This window comes from Lontra canadensis, unplaced genomic scaffold (genome assembly GCF_010015895.1).
Source record: "Lontra canadensis isolate GAN:19392208 unplaced genomic scaffold, GSC_riverotter_1.0 scaffold59, whole genome shotgun sequence".
NCBI lineage: Eukaryota > Metazoa > Chordata > Mammalia > Carnivora > Mustelidae > Lontra > Lontra canadensis.
The window spans coordinates 4,852,999-4,878,302 of NW_022631053.1; the positions used below are offsets into that span (position 1 = coordinate 4,852,999).

The 25,304-nt window shown below is 52.8% G+C and overlaps 1 protein-coding gene across 1 annotated transcript in view; it reads left to right on the forward strand.

The window, feature by feature from the left end:
* Nucleotides 1-25,304, forward strand: part of FMNL3 (formin like 3) — a 53,271-nt gene that overhangs the window by 21,497 nt on the left and 6,470 nt on the right. Inside the window, 13 exon segments of the mRNA XM_032876850.1 lie at nucleotides 9,955-10,038; nucleotides 12,037-12,117; nucleotides 12,399-12,475; nucleotides 15,638-15,721; nucleotides 18,446-18,598; nucleotides 19,867-19,975; nucleotides 20,139-20,215; nucleotides 20,575-20,668; nucleotides 21,744-21,818; nucleotides 22,402-22,512; nucleotides 22,828-22,977; nucleotides 23,358-23,459; nucleotides 24,685-24,964. Coding sequence (XP_032732741.1) covers nucleotides 9,955-10,038; nucleotides 12,037-12,117; nucleotides 12,399-12,475; nucleotides 15,638-15,721; nucleotides 18,446-18,598; nucleotides 19,867-19,975; nucleotides 20,139-20,215; nucleotides 20,575-20,668; nucleotides 21,744-21,818; nucleotides 22,402-22,512; nucleotides 22,828-22,977; nucleotides 23,358-23,459; nucleotides 24,685-24,964 — 1,477 coding nt within the window.

Sequence of the window (25,304 nt, forward strand, 5' to 3'; positions counted from 1 at the left end):
TGGCGTGCTGCCCCCCAACTGGCCTTTGCTGTCCACATGGCTGGCCCCCGGTATCTACGGAGCTTCCTCTGGGAGCCAGACACTCTTGTCTAGGAAAAGTGTGTTCAAGGCAAAGTCTGTGCCCTCATGGAGCTTACAGCGTAGTTTGGGAATTAACACAAAATATGAAAGGTGAATAACAATATGAGACAGAAGTGATTTTTCCATGACATCTTGTAATTAAAGGATCTAGCACAGCGCCTGGCCCAGAGCAGGTGTTTATAAATTGCAATTTCCTCTTTCTTTGTAAATATATAGGAGTGACCACAAAGCAAAACGTGTCTTCCCGTTGGCACAGTGTGTGATAACATAGCGTTGTTGAAGGTGTGATTGAATACGATTGCCAATAGGAGGTGAAGGGCAGTAAACCTCGTGCAAGTCCAGAGGAAGGAGCAAGTTCAGAGGAAGGAGCAGAAGGAGCAGCGTGTGAACTCTGGGTGGTTTGTGGGGGGTGGTCCGTGAGGAAGGTTGATTGTGTTGATCCTAAGGGTGCGTGCAATTTGAAAAGGCACAGAAAAGGCTTAATGTAATTCATTGCCTCATTGTGTTGGGTTACAAGCTCAGGCTTTGAAGTCAGACCCGGGTTCAAATCCCGGCTCCACCCCATATTTGCTCTGTGAATATGGGCAGGTTCCACAGCCTTCCCAAGCCTTTGCTAACTCACCTCTAAAATGGGATTAATGATAGTCCCAGCTTCATAGGCTTGTTGTGAGAATTCAATGAGATAATTCATGGATAGCTCTTATCACGGTTCTGTGAATAAATGGTAGCTTTTGTCATTATTGCTATTTTCATTTTAATAGTGGCATCATTATTCTCTTCATGGCCACCCGCTTACCTTAGCTCCTAAGCCCCTTTGTCTTCAGACTGTTCCCGGCCTACTGTAATTTCCTCCTATACACTGTCATTTCATCTCTGCAAATCACTTAGGGCCTTCTGGACTTTTTAGGATGTTTTGCACTTCCATGTCATAGAGGTGCTGTCTCCTTGCCTAGAATATCACCATCTTCCCCTCCTTCATTGCCTTTGCCTGACTCCCCTCTGCCTGATGTTTAAGATTAAATCTTCCAGGGCGCCTGGGTGGCTCAGTCGTTAAGCGGCTGCCTTCGGCTCAGGTCATGATCCCAGGGTCCTGGGATCGAAGCCCACATCGGGCTCCTTGCTCAAGGGGAAGCCTGCTTTTCCCTCTCCCACTTCCCCTGCTTGTGTTCCCTCTCTCTCTGTCTCTGTCAAATAAATAAATAAAATCTTTAAAAAAACAAACAAAAAATATATTAAGTCCTCCAGGGTCTCTTCCAGGAAGCCTTCCTTCATTCCTCTGTCCAATTAGATGTTGCCTCCCCAGGTCCCCACAGGGCCATGCGCAACTCTCTCCCAGCAGTGCTACCTACACTTACCCCTGCTTTGCTCATCTACCTTGCTCTCTGGATACAAACTTCCTGAATGAAGGGATCCCACCCTATTTATTTTAATATTCCCAGCTCTTACCTTAGTGCTTGGTGTATGGTTGTTTTCCAGCTATGTGCCAAATAAAAAAACCCAAACAAAAACACATTGCTAGCATTCTGTGTAACATTTACTACCTAGGTTCTGATTTAAATGCTTTACATCTAGTAAATAAATACTTTACATATATTAACAGATTTTATCATCAGAGCAACCATATGAAGGAGATAGTATTTCTACCTCCATTTTATAGATGAAGCAATTGAGGCTCATAGAGGTTAAATGATTCTCTCAAGGCCACATAACTAGTAAGTGGTAAAGTCAGGATTCATGCCAAGGCGGTATGGCCCATCAGTTACTGCTTTAACCACACTCAGAGGTTATGATAGGATATTTATTGGATGTCCAAGAAAAGGCAAGAAGACATTAGCCATAAATCACAGCTCTCTGAATACATTTTTGAAGGCTTAGTACATGTGTGGAGACACTGTTGGGGGTGGGGGTGGGAATCTTACCACTTATGAAAGATTTGCTGGAAAAGGTAGGATCTCACCTATTTTGAATAGAAGGCGAGGCATTGCTGACAGTTGGGAATGATCTCTCTGGGGTGTCATGGAGCAGAACACTTAAAAATAGGAGGAAGAGGAATATATGCATGGGGAAGTTCAACTTGCCCAATATTTATAGAGCACTACAGTGGTAAATAATCTGGTGGTAATCCCAGGGCTGGAGAGCCTAGGGTCTAGCAGGCTCTAAGATGAGGCCGATTAAAAAGAAGGGCAGGAGAGTGGCTCAGATTTATGGCATGAACTGAAGGACAGAGTTGAAATTCTGAATGAGGAGTGGGAGCTTGCTGAGGGAGATGCAGCAAATAAAGAAAGTGATTTGGGCTACATTAAATTAGATGATAGGAGAGAGAGCCCAGAAATAGAAAGGACAATAGTGAGAAATTGGGTAATCCCCTCCAAGAATAACCAGGGGCCAAAAAAGAACTTGGTGGTAGCAGGAGAAGTAGTAGCAGGATCAATCAGTTACTCATTAAGCACCTGCACATGATTCAAAAAGGGATAAGGCATGACCCCTACCCTCAAGGAATTCATGTTCTCCTTGTGAATAGAGGAAACACACACATGAATAACACTACAGGGAAGACATTTAATTTGGGCTGAGGTCCATGATATCAGTGACCAAGTATTTTCTTTCTTGTTGCTTCATCTATCTGGACTTCATTTCGAAGGTCACTTCATGGTCCAGAATAGCTATTGAAGTTCCAGCCATTACCTCTGCATTTCAGAGCTCCTTCCCCAGCTGGAAGCAGAAAGGGGAAAAGAAGGGTATGCTCCTTCCCCTTAATGACACCTGTCAGAAATTGTACACACTACTTCTGTTTCTGTCCTATATGGTCACATAGCCGTACCTAAATTCAAGAGAAGATGAGAAATACATTAATTCTGGGCTGCCAAGTAGTCAACTGAACATCGGAGGTTCATTACTCAGGAAGATGAGGACAAGAGGGTGGGGGATAACAAGGTCTCTGCCATTTCATTCTTCATGTATGATTAGGCTTTGGAGTTCACAAGAGGGGCTGATGATTTTAGGTTGGGTGGTCACAGAGCTGATGGATTTTGAGTCAGTAATAGGTAGGGATTCAGAAGATTGGGGAAACATCAGTTACAAGCAGCTCCTATCTATGGCAAGCGTGGCCGTTCCAGGAGAAAGTCCGAAAGAGGACAAGGCTGGTCAGAGGACAAGGGGCAAGCCTGCGGGAGAATCTTATCTCTGAAGCTCTTTCTTATTTTAAGATGCTAAGAACAGCAAGCCAAGGAGTTCAGACGTTTTTTTGTGTAAATGATTAAGGAGTCAAGAGAAGAGTTCTGTCAGAACTGAGAAGAGAGGTGATTTTTCTTAGGTGCTGAGAAGTTGAGAAATTTCATCATGTGCAGGTTGGTGGGAAAGAGAGCTGGAAGCAGGAAACAGGGATGCTAGCTGGAGGATTACCCTAGAAGGTCAGGAGTAAACAATAAGGGCCTATCTGATGGTGACAGTGGGAATGGAGGGAAGGTATGGATTCGAGGCCCTGGGAGGGGCACGTATTGGGTCTCAGTGAGTAACAGGCGATGATCTGGGGAGAGAGGAAAATGCTCGTTGTGGGATGTTGTGTCCTCTGAGAGGCAGCGCTGCCTCTCAGGGCTCCCCAGGCAGGAGGGGAGAATATCGTGAGGAGAAGGGGGAACCCCCTGGTTGGCCACAGAGAGAATGGGAGGCTCTGCCCCAAGCCTCCTCATCTTTGGAAACCCGGCTGCCCCCAGCAGAATAGTTTCCATTTTGCGTAACTGGGGAGTGTGTGGGTCTGGCTAACCGCGAGGAGGGGCTGAGGAGCCAGCAGACAGATCAGGTTGCTGTGGCAGTGGCTGTTCATTAAGGGCCTGGGGGCTCGGTTGGGAAGAGCTAACATGAGTTCCTCTCTGTGAGCTTGTGTGCATCCTGATGGAGGAGGCCAGAAGGGTTGGCCTCACCTGGCGGCTGGGGGCCAGGTTACCTACAGAGGTTATCTGATATCAGGTGTGAGGCCTCCGGTGTGATAGAGGTAGACCTGGGGGTTTTGCTGGCATCAGGGAGATGGCCAACTTCCTTTGCCTTCTCAGGATCCACTGGAAGGGCCCTCCAGGGTGAAGAAGAGGCCTCGGGGATACGGTCGTATTTGGGAAAAAGCTACCTCTTTGATGCTGGCCTTCTAGGGCCTCTCCTTCCTCGGACTTCCCTGGTGTGAGTTGCAGAGTTCAGCCTGAGACATCTGGTGAATCCATCTCTTTTTCCTCCAGGCTGCTCAGGGACTTGGCCCATAAGTGCTCAGCAAGTCATTTCTGGTTATAGAGTCATCAGTGACCACAGAAGCACGTTCTCCAGACAGGGCTCTGAGTCTGTGCAAGCTGGCTTTCCCCTGGCAGCTTGTCCCCAGAGTGACAGCTCCAAGTCAACAAAAACAGGAGGCTAGGCCTAACCACTGTGGACACTCAAGTCAAGGAGCACCCACTCTTCTGATGTCTTCTGTCATGCGGTACCCCAGCACCTTTCCCATAAGTGTAACAGGGCAGCTAAGGCCTCGAGGAAGCTGTGTGTGACTAGAGTTGGGTCCTGTGTAGGGGCTTGCAGCCAGAAGGTGATGAGGAACAGAGGGAGCCCTGCTGCTGAGGCTGTGGGGTGCGGCAGCACTGGGGCTGGAGGCCTGGAGCCCACCCCTTACCATCCTTGAACTGTCTGATGTGCAGGGGGCCCGAGGGAAGTGTTCGCCCCCACTCCATCTGGATGGGGAGGGCTGCCGCTCCCTCCAGCCAAGTGTCCTAAACCCGGTTTCGGTTGCCTTTCTGCCACAGGATATGGTTCTTCTCCCGGAACCTTTCACAGCTGGCTCCGGTTCATTCCAGGCTGTCTCAAGCGATCATCTCCGAACCTAAGGTCTGGAAAGACAGACGGGAGGGAGGGAGATCAGGATAGCCGTCCTGAGCCTCATTTTCTGGCTGGCAGGGAGACCTGGCCCCCTCTCGCTCCGCTTCCTCCCCAGCCCGACTCCTGCCAGTCACGGGACTGGGGAAAAGAGGGGGCGTGTTTGGAGGGCCTGCTCTGCTTCCCGGATCCAGACATAATGAATGTCAGCTATTGGATCTGTGATCAAACTCTCTGATTTTTTGGGTTTCTTTTAGACGGGATTACAGTTTGGCGGGGGGGGGGGGGTTGGGGGGGGGGCACGAGGAGGAGCTGTGCGGAAAGGAGATAAACAGTGACGCCTAGGCGGCCTGGGCGTAGGCAGTGGGCGGGGCCAGCGTCTGCTGTCTGGGCGGGCTGGGCGGAGGGCTCCCGCCCTGCACCCTGGCCAGCTGGCTTGTGTTAAAGCGCTGGCTGAAAATAACTCTCATTGTCTGGAAGCTGCTACTGCAGTAAGGCTGGCCTTGGCCGCCGAGGGGGCCGAGGCGGCAGGAGCTGGTACCTCCCACCTCCTTGAGCTCTTGCCCTTTGGGAGCAGTGCCCAGCTGGCCACAGCTGTGCCTCCTGCCCACCAGTAGAGATACGTGGAAGGCAGGGCGGGCTGGGCCACACCTAGTACTCTGTCCTTTTGGCAGCTGGGGATGGACCTTTGTGCATGGTGTTGCTTGCTTTGCTGTTGGCTTGGGCAGTACTGTTGGTTTGTAAGGGAACGCAGGGCAGGATCGCAGGGCAGGGACACAGAGCTCCAGCTCCACTTACAGCCGTCTCCTGGGCTCCACAACCTTGTGCCTCCTCACCACATTCTGCTTCTGCCCATCTGTACAATGGGCTGATCTGTGGGTGCCCAAGAGGACTTGTTGGCAGCTGTGGCCAGGGGCTCAGCAGCAGGTGGTGCCCAGGATGGCGTCTCATTTAGTCTCTGGGGAAGTTCTAGATTCAGCTTTCCAGGCTCACCAACCCCACAGGCTGAGTATGGGGACTGGGCCTACCACACGTGGGAGACATGTCAGCCATAAGGGACCTGGTGGGAAGATGGTTTTGAGGGGGAAAAAAATGAAGAAAACCAACTCACATTCTGGATTTGCTCAGAATAAACAGTCCCCGCCTGCCTTCCCTAAAGCCTCCAGAATCCCCTTCACGGGAAAATTTCACACATCCCTCTCCCTGCCTCTCAGCAGAGCCGTTGGGAAACAGTTGGGAGTTTTTGGTGGTTCCTACTTCTGTTGGTTGGGTTTTCCCCAGGCCGGGCCAGAGGAGGCTGACAGTCATGGGTGAGTTCCAGAGCAGGGACCCACACCTTCTAAGGAAACTCCAACCCCACCGGCATTTCCCTTCCCCTGCGATGGGAAGGAAACGAGGAGGGGCTAACCGGCTACGGGTACAGAGCAGGAAAGGGAAGGGAACCTCTGTGACCAGAGCTACCTTCCTCCTCCTTGACTTCACGGGGGCTGACAGGGCTTGGGTGGGGAGTAAGGAAGCCTTGCTCCCACAGAACCCAGGAGGGGGTTAGGCACTGAGCAGGGCTCTGTGCCTGACCTCAAACTGGCAGTAAACCAGAACAGCCCTGCTGGAGAAGCGTCAGATCCTCCCCTTTCTGCTGCTTCCCGTTATAGGTTTTTATTATTAGATTTCTGGCTGGTTGTTCTGATGGAGGAATCAGTCTCAGAGTTGCTTTCAGTGTAAGTTCATCTTCTCCTTCACCCCCCATCTCTCTGGGGTCTCTTTTCTCGAGGATGTTGGTATTTAACTACCTCCTAGTCTTAGGGTTGGTGAGAGGTGTGGGGGTTGGGGGTAGGGGCAATGGGTGTCTGTGTCCTGAGTGGTTGAGAAGCAGCGCTGAAGGAGGGACAGAGACAGAGACTGAGACAACCCAGAAGCAGGGAAGCAAGAACATTACCCGAGATTTTCAGGAGGAAGGGGAAGAAGACAGTGGAACACCCACGGTGTTCCAGACACATCCAGATATAAAATATTTATCATTTAATCCTCATAAACCCCTGTGAAATAGTGAGATTATCTCCATTTTATGGATGAGCTCTGAAGAGCGCACAGTTGATATTGGACCCTCTGACTCTGGTGTTCAGTGCCTCTGCTTCAAGACAGTCGCGCCGCCCCCTTCTGGTCAGCAAGGGTCTCAGTGAGCAATTAGCAAGGACTGAGCCTGGCTCCTCCCTTACGAGAGCTCACCATCTCTGTGGAACCACTGAACAAAAGTGTCAAGTAAACGCACCTTTGATGGAGACAGGAATGTGTCACGTTTGTCCCCGTGACACTGGCTGTCCCCGGAACTCAGGATGTCAGAGCCCTGCTGGGCTCATGCCTGTTATCGGGTAGCTGCAGAAGCCCCAGGGCCCTTGTCTGTCATGGAGAGAAGCCCGCGGCGGGTGGGTACCGACTCTGTGTGCTAGTGCTGGTGACGGGGTGGGTGTGGGGGAATTCCCCTCCCCACTTCCTTCCCCGACACACTTGGGCCCCAAAGAAACAGAGAAGCCAGCATCACTGCCCAGAAAGTGCCACCTAAAGCTCGAGCCTGGAGCTTGTGGGCCTGTGGTCAGAGCTGATTCATACTTCTGCCACCCCTGTCCCTACTCCTGGAGGGGTGGGCATCTCTCCAGAGCATCTAAAGGTTGAACCCTGGTATGCCTTTTCCACTTTTCCATGCTCTTGGGCTAGGGCTCCCAAAGGGGGTGACTTTGTTCCATCTTCAAAGCCCCTGGGGCACCAGACGTTTTCTCCCCAGTTTGCCTTGTGGGGTAGTGTGAGGCTGCAGCAGCTGACAGCTGGTGGCTAAAGAAGTTGGTGTAGACCGGATGTGATGTCTGCCTCCCCAGCGGCAGGCTTCCCCCTTCTCTGCCAGTCGCTTTCTTCCAGGGGGGACAACTATTTCTATTTCCATGGCACAGACTTGGGAGAAATAGGCAGAAGACAACGAAGGGCTTGAGATGTGCACAGAGCCAGATCCAGGCCCGAGGTCTGTGTCTTCTCTGCTCTCACTTGGGCTTAGCCAGCAGCAGCCTGGTTACGGTTAGGAGAGAGACCTTGGTCTGGGCTCACCTTTGACTGTGGGGTCCCTGTTTTGTTGTGGCTTCCTGCCCCTGTCCTCTTCTCCACACAGACAGGCTGAGAATGGCCCTTAGCCAAGTAGTTTCAGAGAGAACATTCTGGATTGTGTTTGCCCAACCAGCCGTCCCTACTGCATCAGGAGAGGGGGGGATTTGATTAGCCCCTCTTTCCTGCAGGAGTGCAGGCAGACTCGCAGGGCAGCAGAAACTGTGAAGAGGGGTGTGATGTGGGATCCTCTTCCCCTTCTTGTCTTCTCTCCCTTGCCCCATTTTGGCTTATACCTAAAAACTGAGCAAAAATCCCAACTATTCTCCTTTTTTGAGCTTTAGTGACTGGGTTTCTGGCCCAGAGCTGGGCCCATTACTCAGAACGAGGATGCTTTAACCTTATGTTTACCGTCTACTTCCTCGCCACTAGAGGCCTATCAGAGTATTAGACATCATCAGGGGTTGGAGACCATATGAATAGACACCGTCCTTGGGGGGCTAGATGAGTGTCTAGCTAGTTAATAGGATGTGTGTAGACAAATGCATAATATGTCTAACAGAAATAAATGATATTTAAGGTTTGTCTCTCAGATTCTTAGAAAATGCAAGGCCCACTCCTAGCATGTTTCCACTTCTGGAATAACACAGGGCTTGTGTGTCTCCTCGGAATCCTGGGTGCACACAATTCATGTCCCCAGGGATGAGAATGTCAAGGAGTGGGCAGATAGATGTAAACATTGGCCATGCTTGGGTGCCCGGGGAGTTAGAGCTGAACTTGGAGCAGTGAGTAGTGGGGAGAGAGAGAGAGAGAGGAGGGGAAGGCCTTCCAGGTGGTCTGCCGTGGGCTCGGGGGAGAGGCTGGATTTGTGGGAAGTCACGTGGGTTATCAGACAGCTATCATACTTCAGGTAGGAAATCATATTAGATTCGGGAGTATGGGCACTAGGGGCAGGTGCTGCGATCTGCCTTTAGAGGCAAAGGCTGTGACCTGCAGCGAAGGCAGCCCCACTGGCTAGAAGAGAAGCTTGGCTGGGTGGGGATCAAGGAGGTGAAGGTAGGGCTGCTGGCCTGCATAGCACTAGCCCATGGGTGCCTTGGGTTTCCCTCACTCATGCCTGCTTTTATTCCTTTATTCATTCAGCAAACAGTAGTGAGCAAAATAAGATGACTCTTGGTCTGCCCTTCTGTATTCCAGGTTAGAGTGTTTTTCAGGAAGGGATTGGGACACTTTCCTGTGTTTTCATTAATTGGGAAGTGTGTCATAAGTAACTTGCTACTAAAAAATTAAAGAACTGAAATTTTGTAAATTATTTCCTTAAAAAAATGAGCTGTTATCTTTATGTCAGTATCCTTCTCATGTACTTGCATCCTGATATGGGGCAAAGGGGTAGACTTGTGGCATCCACATAAGCTGTGGCTGGCTTGGCGTCCACCCATGGTCGTGTATGATACAGGAAGGCCAGGCATCCCTCCAGCTGTGAGGGAGAAGCAGATTGAAAGTTGCTGTTCTAAACAGGTAGCTTTCAAACTTTTTTGCCCTGTCCCAAGTTAAGAAACACATTTTATGGCATGACTGGTGTGTGTGCCTATGTATATGTATATACTTAAAATAGAAAAGAAAAAAAGCTTCGTGAAACATTGTATTTCCTACTTGGAGGGATTTCTCCTATCTTCTAGCCTCTTCGGTTTTAATGTTTGTTTTCATTCAAAATAAAGTTAATCTCAACTCACTAAATTAGAAAACATTGCTCAACCAAACTGAACTAAATATGAAGGGGGGAGGCAGGACCATCGCACCTCTCCAAGCCCTCCTTATCAGCCACAGAGTGTTAGGGTGAAGCCGAGGGCCCAGAAGGGGAAAGGCCTGCATGCTCTCCCTTTCTCTCCTCTGGGTGCAGGGAGTTTTCAACCCTGTTGACTCAGGTTCTCTCTTCAGAGCTCCATGAACCTGCCTCCCGACAAGGCCCGGCTCCTGCGGCAGTATGACAATGAGAAGAAGTGGGATCTGATCTGTGACCAGGTACGGGGTTTGGGGCGAGGCCCAGGAGTAGGGGCTGTGTCTTGGGCTGGACAAGGCAGCAGGGCCAAAGGCACTGACCGCAGCCCTGGAGTCCCTTGAGAAACCCTGGCCTGGGCTTGGCCTCAGTCCGTGCTCACGTCTTGTACCAAGAGGGCTCTCTTCACAGACACAGGGCTGGCAGGCCAAGCTCCCCTCTGACTCCTGCAAAGAGCTGTCTTGGTTTCCTCCTGATGGGCAGCAGCCTGAAGGAAGTTTGTGTAGGTCCTGCTGGCTGTCTGCAGAGGAGTTGGGTGTCTTTCCCAACATAGCCTGTTTCTGCCTTTCCCCAGGGTGAGGGCCCTCCTTGGCAGGGTAGACCAAAGGACCTTCTCTCTCTCTCGCTCTGCCCGAGCCCTGGCACCTCAGGTTTTTCTCATTACTGACAGGCATCTTCGAATGAGCAGACCGAGTCCTCTGTTGTCTTCTGTTCCCAAATCTCAAAATATGAGGATTGGAAGCTCTCCCTACATGAACAGTGTTTCGAGCTGGAAGAGACTACAGAGATTATTACTGAGCTCAGAACTGAGACCCAGGACCCATGGCCTGGCTCTTTACCCTGCATGCATTTGAATTTCACAAGTCACGAGTTTCTGAACTCCGACAGGCCTGTCTGCGTAGCTAGGAGAGTCCACTTTTACTTCCTTACCTCTCGGGAGGCGTGGAAGCTTCGCCTGGCACGCTCACAGATTTATGATTTCTTTTCAAGCCCCAAACAGAACCAGAATAGCTAACATTTATTAAGTACTTACGGGGGACCAAGGATTTATATATACTGAAATATCTCATTTAATCCTCACAAAACCCCCCTGAGGAAAGTGATGTTACGTTTTATGGATGAAGAACTTGCGGCTCAGTTCCGTGCCTGACACTGGCACCAGGGCAAAGCAGCCAACCCCATCTGTGCTAGCTGTTATGTTCCACTGCCACCCAAATCAGGCTGCTTGACCTGAGGTGGAATTATTCTTCAGAGCTCCTAGTCCCGTTCCCCACCTCTCCAGGGAAGGCCCGTTTCCTCGTGTTCTGCATTAAGCAGAGCTGGCAAGCATGGTGACCCTTGCTTGGGATTGGACAACAGTCGCCTATTGGCACTGAGTTTCTTTAATTGATGATCTCCCAGTCTTTTCCAGGTCACATAATTTTGACTCTTTCTCACATCTTACTTTTTGCTTTCATTTTGTGTTTAGGTTCTATTTGCTAACATGAGATCATTCTCCCTGAGCCCCACGTAGCTCCCCCCACCCCTCAACTCTGCAGGTATCTCAGTGGTGAAGGCCCTAATAGGACCAGAACGCTGAAGAGTTTTCCCCGAGTTTTCTCTTGGGTCTGATGCGGGGGTTGGACCAAAATGGGGAAGGCAGAGTCCCATGATCCCGTGCCCTTCGTGGAAGGGGATCGAGGGATGACCTTGCCAAAAGCAGGTTCAGCATTTGAGGTTGCCTCGATGGTTGGGGCCTGGGGCCTGAGGTCTGGGCAAGGAACAGAACGTGTGTTCCAGCCCTGGACATGTTAGTGCTACAAAGCCAGTGCAACCCCAAGTCTGGGTTTAGGGCTGAAGAGGTTGCATTCTACGAAGCCTCGCTCCTCTCTCCATGGCCCTCCTAGTCCCGGGCCATCAGTTAGCTAGGCAGTGGACACCATTTCTCAATTGCCCCATTATTTTGGTGTTAGCAGCTCTTTAATCCCCACATCTTAGCAAGCAGCAGGCTCTTAAAATAATTTTCAACATAGAAAAATATTTTAGGCTCAGAGATCACTAATCAGAGAAGGGGAAGATGGCAGTAGATGAGAAGCGCCTGAAAATAAGTCAAGGAAGAGAGACTCTGGCTTGATGTTGTTAAGAGCCAGCTGACAACTTGAGGAGTCTGGGTCCCCTCACACTGAACGCCATCAGGGTTTGACTTCCTTGACACTCTCCTCAAACTGTGGGTGTCTGTGCGCATACGCATGTTTCCCTCACAGGAACGGTTCCAGGTGAAGAATCCTCCCCACACTTACATCCAGAAACTCCAGAGCTTCTTGGACCCCAGCGTAACCCGGAAGGTGAAGCGTGAGGCAGGGAGGCCCCACCTTGCTGCCCCTTATAGTCCTGTGGGGTTTGGGGGGTCAGACCCTGTGACTGGGGGTGAGACATCCACTTCTGAGCAATGGGAGTTGGGTTTCTGGGTTCTGAGGCCATGGGCCTGGAGTGGCTGGCTCCTCACAGAGGGAAGGCTTGTACCTGCCCTCTCGTGTCCCCTCCCTATCCTTTTCTACCCCTTTTGTTTGTGCTATAAAGTTGGATCGGGGGCCTCCAATAGTGACAGGAAATTCCATGTTTACAGAAGTTCAGGAGGAGAGTGCAGGAGTCAACCAAAGTACTGAGGGAGCTGGAGATCTCACTTCGCACCAACCACATTGGGTGAGTCAGAATCGGCCATCAGGATCCGGCGTCTCTGAGGATGGGTGGCTTGTTGATCTCCCGGCCATGAGGCACGGTCGCCCCTTGAACGGCTTTGGGTTCCCCAGAGCTTCAGAGTGCTCTTTTTCTGGCTTTTCTCCCTTTTGGCTCTGCCAGCTGCTGACTAGATGCTGCTGGCAAGCTTGGGGCCTCTCCTGGGGTCTTCAGCCTGTGGCTTTAAGTAGATGACATTCCTGTCACAGCTGAGACTCGAGTCTGCCTGTGGCCTGGGGGTGGGCCAAGGGAGGCCCAGAGAGTGCTGGGGATGGGGGAGCACATTACACTGGGTAGCTGAGACCTCGTTCCCAGACTGTGTGGTGCCCAGAAGACTATTTTCTTGATTGCAAGACCATCTCAGTTCATGAGCAGAAGCAGCTTCCTAGGGCACCAAGAAAGTAGATCAAGGCAGTGGGGACCAGGAATTGAATATTTTCTGCATCTACAGACCAGCCTATTGACAGGTGCCTAGGAACGGCGTCGGTCTTGTTTGCTAGTCTCTGAGTGGGGAACCAGAACTTGCTGCACAAGCCGAAGGCTAATGCGTAAGGTACAGTGACAGATGGCAAGTGGTCTCGGTTTTCTAAAACTGTAACCAGTCAGAGTATATGTAGTGAAAGTGAGAGCAAGACAGAGACAGAGAGAATGTACACAGAGGATAGCAAGGGAAACCTGATGGAGGGCGGCAGGCAGGGCCACAATCCTGACCGGGGTGGGGGGGGAGGCTGGCACAGATACTGAGAGCTCACAGGAGTGAGAAGTCGAGCCTGGGATGGAGGAGAGGGTGGCTGGGCAGGTGCCGTCCCCAGGGTCCTGGGCTTCCTGACAGCAGGGGTGGAAAGAGCCAAATAACGTCATCTGCCTTTCCCCTCCTGCCTGTGGCGGCCGCCCGCTTGTCCATGCTGGGCTGGGCCTGCCTGGGGCTCTCAGAGAGGCTACCTGTTTGCAGCCAGCTGCCGAGGCAGCAGTCACGGGGGAAATGGCGCAGGACAGAACAGGAAAGGGATAGTTCCTGGCCTCAGCAGCTGTGCCTGGTGGCCAGAATTGGCTTCCACACCCCATCCATGAACAAGAGTGAAAGCTGACATGCTAGCAAACGTGAAACTCAGCCTCCTGCTGTATGTGGTGAGTCCTCACAGAAGGAGTGGCAGGGCCTCCTCAGCTACCCTGTGTGTGAGAGGGGAGAGCATGGGGCAGTGAGACAGAAAGTGACTCCAAATCCCACCTACCGCCCTTCACACCTCCCTGCAGGGCGTACTACTCCCCTCCCCTCCCTCTCAGGCCTTCTGTTCTTTCTTAGTAAGTCTTGGCCACAAGAGGATGGAGCCCATTCTTCACAGGAGAGGACCCCAGAGCCGTGTGCGACACTCCCCTCTGCTCACCCTTTCTACCTGGGGCCTGCCTCTCTGGCCATCGGCCAGGAGCTGGGGCGAGAGCAGCGTGGTTCCCAGGCCTGGGGCCTCTTGGCAGCTGGCACACGAGTTAGAGGTCTGGACCTGGCCCTCGGTTCCCAGGGAACAGTTTCGCGTCTGGCATTTTAGGAGCTCCTGTCGTCTGAACTGTGGCTTCTCCGGGCAGTTATGTGGGAGGGTCAGGCTCCTTCCCAGATTCCTAGGCAAGAAGAGTTTGTCAGGCTGTCGGGCCAAGGTGTGGGTGCTCCCAGGTGGTAGGAGCCCAGGGCAAGGGGGGGAGAGGAGGCTCCTGCTTCTGTCTCAGCCTGATCCGCCCCAGGACCTGCCGAAGCCTGGTGTGTAGGGCCAGCCCAATGGGAACTCCAGCCCTGGAGCCAGATGGGCTGGGAAGTGGGATTCCAGAGCCTCACCAGCTCCTCCTCTCTCCGGTTTGTATTGGTTTCTCTGCCTTGCCGAAGTGCCCTTTAACCTCTCCTCAAAGTGTCAAGATCCCGAAAATAGCAGTGTAGACTCAGACAGGAAATGAGAAGGGGGTGGGGAGCTGGAGAGCAGACAGACAGGAAACGGGAGGCCTGTCGGCCCCCAGAGAGGAAGCTAACTTCAGGCAGCTCCGGTGTCAGTCAGCCTCAGCTGAGCCTGGTGCTCCTGGCCCAAGCTCTCACTGTGCCCCAGGGTGTGGCCGGCAAACATGGCGCTGGTGTCCCAGCCTCGGGGGAGAGGCAGCCCTCTTGGGCTGTTGGGTGCAGCTGCCTCTGAAGAACCCCAGACAGCCAAGGGAACGGAGCACTGAGGAGAGTCAGGGTTTTATCCTAAGAGTTTTATGTTTCTCTGTGCTGTGGAATGAACCTGTCCTGTAATAGCCCTCCTGGGATTGGCCCTTGAATTTCCTTCCAGGCATATCTCAGGCGAAGAGGCCTGAAGGCCGAAGAGTGGAAATGCCCAGGGCCATTGTCTTTAGGGTCTTTGTTGTCCACCTTCCTGCCTCTCTGGCTGAAGGGGCCTGAGTCCTCAGTCTGGCTCTGAGTGGTCATAGTCATTCTGGAGTTACTCGAGTCCCTGACTCTTCTCCCATCCTTTTCTTATTCTGTCAAAATCACCGTGACCACACACAGAATTCCCGCATATCCCTCTTAGCTCACTGTGGCCCAAACTATCTTTCCTTGAACTTGGTAGAAGGGCCCTTTGGCCCAACATGTCTCTGTTCCAGAGCTCTCTTTGGCCCTTCCTGCCTGTTTTCAACCAAGACTTCAGTCCAGTTGGAGATGTGCTAGCCCTCGTCAGGCACAGCTGTGCACAAGGGCCTGTGGTAAATGCTCTTGGTCAACCTCCCCACAATTCCGCCAATAAACACCAAGCAGGGACAGCACACTCAGTGTTGTGTTAGACACCAAGGACACCAAAACTGAGCCGAAACTCACCGAGACTGAGCCAGGGCCCTGGCCGTTTAGGAGGGCGTACCTGAAAGCTGGTGTGCCTGACATGGTATTGGAAGGCCTTGTACCTTTCCCCATCCCTGGCTCCCTGGCCTAGCAGAGGTCTAGGCCCATGATGTCACCATGGATGGGTCTGCCATGGGTTTGGAACCTCAGAGTTTTCCCAGCTTGGTGCTAAGTTCCAGAGGATTCAGAAGTGGGTGTTGGGTCAGAGACCCCTCACTCTTCTCACCCTTGACCCCCTTTAGCAAACCCCTCCACTATGTGTCCTCTATCCGCAGGTGGGTTCGGGAGTTTCTGAATGATGAAAACAAAGGCCTGGATGTGCTGGTGGATTACCTGTCCTTTGCCCAGTGCTCGGTCATGTGAGTACTTCCCTGGGGCTGGGGTTGGGAACCGGCGAGGGAGGACACAGTCCCATTCTGATTTGCTGAGGAAGGGTGAGACTGCAGTATGGGAGTCCCAGGCCAGGAGGGAAGAGCCCAGGCAGTGGTGTGGGAGTGGGCAGGCAGCCAAGGAGACGTCACTGGATCCATGAAGCAGGCCAGGTGGCTGGAGCAGAAGGTACATTTTGGGAAGCAGAAGGAGGGAGATGTGGAAAGGGAACTCAGGATTAGAACCCAAAGGATCCAGACTCTGGGCTGAGAGCAGTCCAAGGAAATGTCCTGGCTTCTGGGAGAGACGCCCGGTGGGAGTTATTCATTTGCCTTTGGAGAGTTGAATCTCCTTTGGGTCTCCAGATGTGAGAGGGTTACTCCAGGTCATTGCTGAAAGCAGAGCCCGGGGAGCAGCTGGCATGACCTTTGACCCAGACTGAAAATGAAGTATTCGGAGCCATTTTCAATCAGTTGGGGGGATGGGTGGATGAGGAGGTGGCATGAGGTAGTGAAAAGGAGCACTTTCGACTAGGACAGCCACAAAGCTGGTCGTGGGTCTCAGTTATGTCCTTGACTCTCAGGGTGACCTCAAGCACCCTTGCATCCTCTTATAGAAAAGGGGATCTGTGTTCCAGGGTTGTTGTAAGGTTGAAATGATAATGTGTGTAAAGCAACTAGTAGTGTTGGGAAGTCTGTTCTGCCCTAGCTGCTTTATTGTTAATTATTGTTATTCAAGGTGGTGTAACCTACCATAATTACCTGAATATAGGGAAAGAGAGAGAGTTTATACTCCCCTTTCGCGTGATGACTGGGGAATACTTCAGACTTAGAGCCAAGACGTCAATCAGCCCTTGGCTGACTGATAGTCCCAGTTTGCCCGTGACCTTTCCCAGCCTTGACACCAAAAGTCCCACATCCTGGGGAACTCCTCAGTTCTGGGACTCAGTCCTAGCCGTGGCTTTCACTTTTGCTGTTACTGTCCTTACCCCATGGACCTTCTCCTTGGTCCCCAGATCTTCAGGCTTAGCTCTTTAGGGGTTCGAAGTAACACCTCTCCTTGGTTTGGCCTGTCACTCTTCCCAGGTCATCCCTCCTTAAAACCAAGAGTGACCTACTCCCCGTTCCCATCCCAGCAGAATTCAGGCCTCGTGATCCTCCTCTCCCTTTAAAAACGACTCTTTTTATAGAAAGAAATGAAAAACATTTGCTGAAGTGATTTTTTTAAAAATTCAAAGCTTTTATAGTAAAAAGATGTAGATCATTTTTCCAAATAAGCCTATCTCTCTCGTTCAAAAAGCAAACAAATCCCAGCTGCTTGAAACCAAAATACGCTGGATCCTCAGTCTTCCAGTGTCCACAGCTGCGCTCTTGATTCTGTTTTAGAAAGAAAGTTTCAGGGTAGAGAGAGGGTGTGAAGGGGAGAGAAAGTGTGTCTTGGGAAGGGTTGGAAGGAAAAGGGTGAAGCCAAACAGAGTTTGGGTGAAAACATTGATTTGTAAACTGCATGTACCGGTGCTAGGGAGTTTTCTTACTGACTGAGAGAAGCCGCTGGCAAGGTTCCCTGTCAGGGAGCCTCCTCTGGTATTTACTTGAGCGCCCCATTAAACTTCTCATCCTCGGGGCTCTGTAGGCTGCCCCGGCTCCTTTGGAACATTCAGTCATCTGCAGATATCATTTCCTATTTCAGAAAGCCTTGGCCTCTGTGCCTTTGACCTTGGGGTTATGAATGTCTGAGCAGAAGGTTCCCCGGAGGAGGAGCCTGTAGGAGGGCCCCTGCTTGTTCAGTCCTTAATGACCTACTTGGGGAAAGAGGACAGGAAAGAAAAGTGGGACTGATTTCCCAGAGTGGGTATACCCTGATGTGGGGACTTGTAATGGACTAGGCCCCAGTGATCTCAAGCCATCCTCCTTGTTCTGGCCGCACTCCCAAATGGCTGGTGGCAGTCATAGAAGTACAAAGTGACAGAGATACCATTCCAACTCCTGTAGGAATGAAGGACCCCAGTTCACACCCTCGACCTGTGATTTCTTCCCCCAGGGAAGCTGGAGCCCAAGGAGCCTCTATTCCAGAAAACCTAGCAGTCTCAAGTAGAACCACAGAAAACCCAGCCATTAAACCCCAGTGCTGGGATGGGACCATGGTACTCTTGAACCTAGTGGCATCTCCCACTCTAGGTTGGCTGGGACCCCCATTTCCTTTCATTCAGACCTGCTCTTGTGAGCTCAGTCCAGAACCAGCCAGGCCCCTTCAGGGCACTGAGAGACCGCTTTGGCCGCTGCCATCAGCCAACCAGCAAGACCAGCGTTGGCTAGTTCTCTACCACACTTCCCACAGAGCAGATTCTCCACAGGGAGCCATGGCTTCTTTGAGACATGGTCTCTAAGGCTGGGAGTACAGAAAGATTCCCTTGGGGCCCACCAAGAGATCACTCCTGGAGTTGCCTGGTCAGCGGGGAGCCACAGCTCACCCCTGTCAGCACTCCCATCCCTGCAGGTCCCTCTCCGGGTTGCTCCCTGTGCCTCCGCTGCCCTTGTCCTGTGTTGGTGGCTCTCCCGACCAGGGTTGGGTCTCTGCTGCCCAATTCCGCTTTCTGTTCTTGCCCTCCTTGCTTCTTATTGCCCTGGAGGTCTACAGGGTGGGGGTGGTCAGGCCAGGGGGCTTAGCACTGAATTTCTCCTGTGTGTGCGCTTGTGTGTCCTCTCCTGCTCCAGGTTTGACTTTGAGGGTCTGGAGAGTGGTGACGATGGTGCGTTTGACAAGCTTCGGTCCTGGAGCAGGTCCATCGAGGACCTGCAGCCACCCAGCGCCCTGTCAGCCCCCTTCACCAACAGCCTCGCTCGCTCTGCGCGCCAGTCTGTGCTCCGGTATGTGTGCTCTCGCTCTGCCTGCCTGCTGCCTAGCCCCCAGTCCCGGTCTTCGGGGCCAGGGGTGAGTGCTCATTGCTCCTCCCTCCACTCTTGCTTCCAGGCTCAGCTCTCTTGCCCTCTGCCTGCCAGTCTGTCTCTGGTCTGTCCTCTCTGTCTCCTTGACTCTGCCCAGCAATCTGTCCTGGGTAAGTATATCGCCCTCGGCTGTGCCCGCCCCATCTGGGGTTCCAGCTCTTCCCTCTCCACACTCCCCCTCGAGGGGCTCCCCCCATTCCTCTTTTTCATTCTACCATTCCTGCTGGCCTCCTGGATTGGACCGGCCCTCGTGCAGCTCCCTGGTCGTCACCGGTGATCCAGCTCCTGCCCTCATGTCTGTTGCCTTCTGGCTCTGCATTCTGTGCCATCAGCTGCTCCGAGACCAGCTCCCACCCAACCTGCCCGCTGCTTACCTTCCCTTCATTTCTTCCTTTTCTCTCCAAGCCTTCCTTGTGTTTATATATATTTTTAAATTTAATTTAATTTAATTTTTTTTTTATTTTGGTACTTTAGGAGCTGTCCTGCCTGGAGGCAGGTGGACAGACCAAATGACTTTTCAGAGCCCCTCCTACCCAGGGAGGCTGTCCTCTGGGCCCTGTGCCCCTTTCTGTGGTCTGTGTCCCTCTTGTGGCCATGCTTTTCTCCGGGTTTCCTTTGGGTTTTGTCCCTCTGACCCTGCTCGTCATTCTCGTCATTCTCGTCATGCCTGAGCACACATCATTTGTGCATCCTCTTTCTTTCATGAAACATCTCTGGGGGCCAATCGAGAGGTAGCCCCTGGCCCTCCTATTGTCTTGGGGGGTCTGGTCTGCCTTTCTGGGACATAGAAGTGGGATGGGAACCAAGATGCTCCTGCCCCAGGGAATTCGTGGAAGATGCAGCGACTGGAAGAAGAGGAGGGAAAGCTCAGATGAACATCTCCCTGGATCCATCTTGAGGCCCAGGAAGGCCTGCACACCTGCCATTATATTTCGGAGGGCCCCTGGGCTCAGGACGGTTTGGGCACTGATTATAAAGCTGGGATCCTGGATATTTATTCCCAAAGGTCAATGGCAGAGAGATGAAAACAACTGAGCACCCTGACTGCCCCTCCTCCAGCGCTCTTGAGGCTGTCAGTTCAAGGCCCCCTGTTCCCCTTTCTGGGCGCTGCAGAGGCACAGACAGCTGTTGGCTGTCAGGGTGATGGCAAGCACTCCTAGACCCTTCATCAGCAGCTCCCTCTTCCCCAGGTACAGCACTCTCCCTGGGCGCAGGGCCCTGAAGAACTCCCGCCTGGTGAGCCAGAAGGATGATGTCCATGTCTGTATCCTTTGCCTCAGAGCCATCATGAACTATCAGGTAAGTGGGCAGCACTAGCTGCAGAAGCTCTACCCATCCTGCCTCATCTGCTAAACTCAAAGAGCAGGGAGGGCACCAGGCCAACAGTCCAGGAGGTCCAGCAGGGAGCTGCCTTCCCCACCATCAAGGTCTTCCTTCCTTCTGTCCTTTCCCCTTATTACAGTATGGCTTCAACCTGGTCATGTCCCACCCCCACGCTGTCAATGAGATCGCACTCAGCCTCAACAACAAGAATCCAAGGTGAGTTCCTTCCTTCCCCTCTCCTCCTGACTGTGCACAGGGCTCTAGAGATCTGGGCTCCACTTGGCCCTGACATGCAGTCACGCCTGCCTGGCCTCCGGGGGCCTGTGACCTCGGTCAGAGCCTTGGTTCTGCTCCCTCACCTCCCCGCCAGAGGACAGGGAATGTCCCTGGCTTTCCTCCGGTCTGCACAGCTCAGTGAGGGACAAGCCTTCCTTCCCCTGCTTTCTTTCCGAAACCCACTCCCCTGATTTCTGAGGCTGTCTCTGCTCTGAAGGGGCTCACCTCCTCGTGGAGGCAAACTGTCTGGCAGCCAGGGTGGGGAGCGAGGAGCTTAATCCTTTTTCTCCACCCCTTAGGACCAAAGCCCTTGTCTTGGAGCTCTTGGCAGCTGTGTGTTTGGTGCGGGGAGGCCACGAAATCATTCTTGCTGCCTTTGACAATTTCAAAGAGGTCAGTCTCCTACATTTGTGCATGTGTTGAGGAGGTGGGGAGCCAGCTAGGGAAGCACCCCTTGCTCTGATCTCACACAGCCCAGTGATGATTTTCACAGCCTGTGCTTAACTAAGAAGGCTGCCCTGTCTACTTTTTTTTTTTTTTCCCCGCACCAAAACTGGAACTACTGCCTTACCAGATCTTATGGCAAGACAGCTCCTGAATGGCTCCCTGAAGAGGCCCTCGCTTGAGGGCTGCAGTCCAGTGGCGCTAACCTAGCCATGCATCTGCCTATCTGAGGAGCTTGTTAAACTTATTCCTGGGGGGCTGAGGACCTGTGCTTTAACAGGGCCCCCCAAGTGGCTCTGAGGCAGAGAACCCACTGGTAGAACCCAAGGCAGGCATGTTTGCAGTGTGGGGACAAGGCAAGCAAGGATTGTCCTGAGTTGTTGGCTGTTATTGGTGAGGGGAGAGGAAGCTCCTACTTGGAATTTCCCCAGCTTCTGGGCCTGACTCTGAAACCCTCATCTGCTTGAACATAGGATTCCTCGATGTCCAGTCGCAGCTGCTGGTCCCACCCCTTCCTCCTCTTTGGACCTCTTCCCTAGCATCCATTGTTCAAGCCAGGAAATGGCTCTTCCTCCTTGAAGCCAAAGGCTCAGCAGTGTCTCTGGACCCCTCTCAGCACAGGGGCTTTCCTGCACCCTGGACCCTCTCCTGTGTCCCCACTAGGACCTCAGCTATGTCCTCCCACCTCCCTCCTTCCTCCCTCCTTCCTTCAATAATTGAGCAACTGTGTTTCTTCTTGGCCTACCCCCAGAGGCCCCTAAAGGCCAGACTAATGGCCCAGGCTTTACTGGGTACCCTCGGCAAGTTGATGGGAGACCAGTGACCCAAGGCTTTCTTCTACTTGGAGAGCTTGTTACACTTACAGGCTTTCTTCTATGTGTCACAAATGTTTCCCTGCCTAGAAAGAGTTGTGGTTAAGCTTAGTCTGAACCAGTCCCTTTGCTGTGATGTTCCTGGGAGCAGGGCTCAAGGGCTTAGGTTCTGCACGGGCTAGAGCTTCTCACTGAGAAATTTGCTTGTTCAGGTATGCAAGGAGCTACACCGCTTTGAGAAGCTGATGGAGTATTTCCGGAATGAGGACAGCAACATCGACTTCATGGTGAGGAGCTGGGCCTGGGTCAGGCACGTGCCCAACAGGCTGCCATGCTCCTTGAGAATAGGCCCAAGGCAACAGCTTATCTTGATATTCTGTCTAGAAACTAGAACGATTGTCTCCACTCGTAAGTGCTCCTTGTCTACTCACCTACCCCAGAGAACTTTTAGGAACTTAAGGATAGTAACATTTTTGTGTCTTGAATTCCCCTCCTTTCCCCCTTTGTGTGGCCTTACTGCACCTGATTTGGCTCCTTTCAAGCTGCTTTGCTTCGCCCAACCTTTTCCTCTAGCCTCTCTTCCCTTCAGCCTCCAATCTTTCATTATGTAGTCTTGTTTCCAGAAATACCTGCTGAACTTTAAAGGAAATCAGTTGTATCTTCATTTCTATTTCTCATGTAATTTACTTCTTTCCGTACACTGAATCTTAAGTTTGATTTTTTTTAAGCTAAAATACTCTTATTGTTCCCAGAAAGACTTTTTAAATTCACTCTTTTGAGTACCCCCGTGAGGATAGTGGTTCAAACGCCCGGGATCTGTGGTCTCTTCTGGCCTGCCCTGCTCTGACCATCCAGGCGGCTTCTCCCCAGGTGGCCTGCATGCAGTTTATCAACATCGTGGTGCACTCAGTAGAGGACATGAACTTCCGGGTGCACCTGCAGTATGAGTTCACCAAGCTGGGGCTGGAGGAGTTCTTGCAGGTGAGCTGGACTCAAGCCTCCGCCGGGGACGAACTTGGGGGCAGAGGATCGGCTTAGTCCTATCACCAAGTGTTCTTCTACGAGAGCCTAGTCGTGGATGCTCTTGGAACCCTGCCTGTCTTTCCGCCGCCCGGGGGCCTGGGGCCCTCCTGCAGGGGGTGCTGTCTAACTTGGCAGCTCCACGGGGTGAGAATCTGCACGGCTGCAGAAGGAACTCCCTGGGTCTTCCCATCTAGGAAGTGGTCATGGAGGGTGATGAGGGCCACGTCTCTGTCGGAAGGCTCCCCCAGCTACTACCGTGTCTGCTCTTCCCAGAAGTCAAGGCACACAGAGAGCGAGAAGCTGCAGGTGCAGATCCAGGCGTACCTAGACAATGTGTTTGATGTGGGAGGCTTGCTGGAGGACGCGGAGACCAAGAACGTGGCCCTGGAGAAGGTGGAGGAGCTGGAGGAACATGTGTCCCATGTAAGTAGTCCTCTTTTGCTGCCAGAACTACCACTGAGGGTGGGAAGAGGACGAGGCCGTCTTAGTTCCATACTGAGGCCCAGGGAAGCCTCAGAACCTGACACACTCTGGCTGAGGCCCGGGATAATTCATAGGTTAGGAGACACACTGACCTCTAGGACTGGGCGTGAGGTGGCCTCAGGCTTGAGAGAGTCAGATGTGGTCTGTTTCACAGAGTCTCAGACCCTGGGCCCAGGGGAGTGATGCAGGGAAGCCACCGGGCCCCTCGGCCTCGGGAGCCCCGCATGCGGGGGTTGGGCCCAGGTCCTGACGGAGGCTCCAGCTGTGCAAAGAGCCCAGGTTTTAGGGCCAGCACCAGACCTGTTCTTCCCATCCTGCAGCTCACGGAGAAGCTTCTGGACCTGGAGAATGAGAACATGATGCGTGTGGCAGAGCTAGAGAAGCAGCTGTTGCAGCGGGAGAAGGAACTAGAGAGCATCAAGGTACCAAGTAATCTGGGGAAGGGAGGCCCTGACTGGTGCTGGGCACCAGGGTGTGGGGACCTGGCTTGGCTTGGCTTTTCTTTTCTTTTCTTTTTTCCTTTCTTCCTTTCTTTCTCCCTTTCTTCCTTTCCTTCTTCCTTTTTTTTTCCCAATATTTCCCTTATCAATTTATTTTTTATCTCTTTGCTTTTTCTTTTCTTTTCTTTTTGAAGATTTTATTTATTTGACAGATCACAAGTAGGCAGAGAAAGGGGGAGAAGCAGGCTCCTAGCTGAGCAGAGAGCCCGAAGCGGGGCTCGATTCCAGGACCCTGGGATCATGACCTGAGCCGAAGGCAGAGGCTTTAACCCACTGAACCACCCAGATGCCTCCTCTTTGTTCTTTCATACAGTCAGCTCCATCCTATTATAAGAAAGGCATCTGAAAATCATAGTTTTTTATTTGGCTTTTTTGTCTTGAGTCATGTCAAGTCTTTGAAAATCCAGATCTTGGTTCATACTTGAGGTACTCAGAGGAGCGTGGGCTGATGACTTCACCCCATTTTTTAGTTGGCGAAGGAACCTGAGTCCAGAGTGGGTCGGATGCTCACAGAGGAGGGTAGGAGCAAGGGGGTACCCGCAGGCACCTCTGGTATCCAGGCCTCCTCCTACCAGCCCCTCTTACTGCTTTTCCCTCCCCTGTGTAATGGGCAGGTTGAGTAGCTCTGAGGCTATCCACCAGGTATCCTGAATTGGGAGGCCAGGGGCTTGATACACATCCGTCAGGACCCTACTGAGAGTCCGGAGTGCTGCTCTAGGGAGTATGGAGGATACAGAGATGGCGAGGGCAGGGTATTGTCCACAGGGGGCTGCCCAGGAGTGATTACACAAGGTCAAATGCAGTGGGAACAGTGGACGCCCAGAGGGCTGAGGGCGGTGTGGCTGGCTGGAGTCAGGCCCGGGAGGTGTGCCCAGTAGCAGCTTCTGGCCCTGGCCTTGAGGAACCAGGTCCTAACTAAGGCCGGTCTGAGAGGAAGCACCCTGGAGGGTACCCTCTGGGCCAGCGGCTCTGTAGCTCACCTCTCGTTCTGTGCAGTCCAGGCTCCCTGGCCCCCACCTGGGTTCCTGCTGCTCTCTGCCTCTGGGTACCCTCCCAGAGACCCCAGTGGAGAAACCTGGAGGGGCCACTCTCAGGGGCAACTCTGGCTGTGCCTTCCATGTACCCTTTCCCCACTGTCTCCCACTAGGAGACTTACGAGAACACGAGCCACCAGGTCCACACGCTGCGGCGGCTCATTAAAGAGAAGGAGGAGGCCTTCCAGCGCCGATGCCACTTGGAGCCTGGGGCACGGGGCCTGGAGTCAGTGGGCAGCGAGGCTCTGGCCCGGATAGGCCCTGCAGAGCTGGGTGAGGGCCTGCTGCCCTCTGACCTGGACCTCCTGGCTCCAGCCCCGCCACCGGAGGAGGCCCTGCCGCTGCCTCCACCGCCAGCTCCTCCCCTGCCCCCACCACCGCCCCCGTTACCAGGTGAGGAAAACTGTGGGAGCCCCAAGGGGCAGCCCCATCTCAGGGCCACACTGAAACCCCAGGTGGCGGTGCCTCCCTTAGGGAGAAGCCAGGGACATGGGTAGAAGGATGTGAAGTTGGGTGGGAAAGCGTTGAGGGAGGGCAAGAGTCTCAGGTTACTGGGGAAGGGGTATCTAAGGGTAGACGTGGTCTATTGTAAGGATCGTAAAGGAGCCGTTCCTGATTCTTCTGAGGATGGCCATGGAGAGGGCTCAGACCAGAGCAGGAAATAGTGGGCCAGAGGCCGGCGAGACCTGCCCTACCAGAGTTAGGACCCCTGGGAGCCACAGGGGCAGGGATT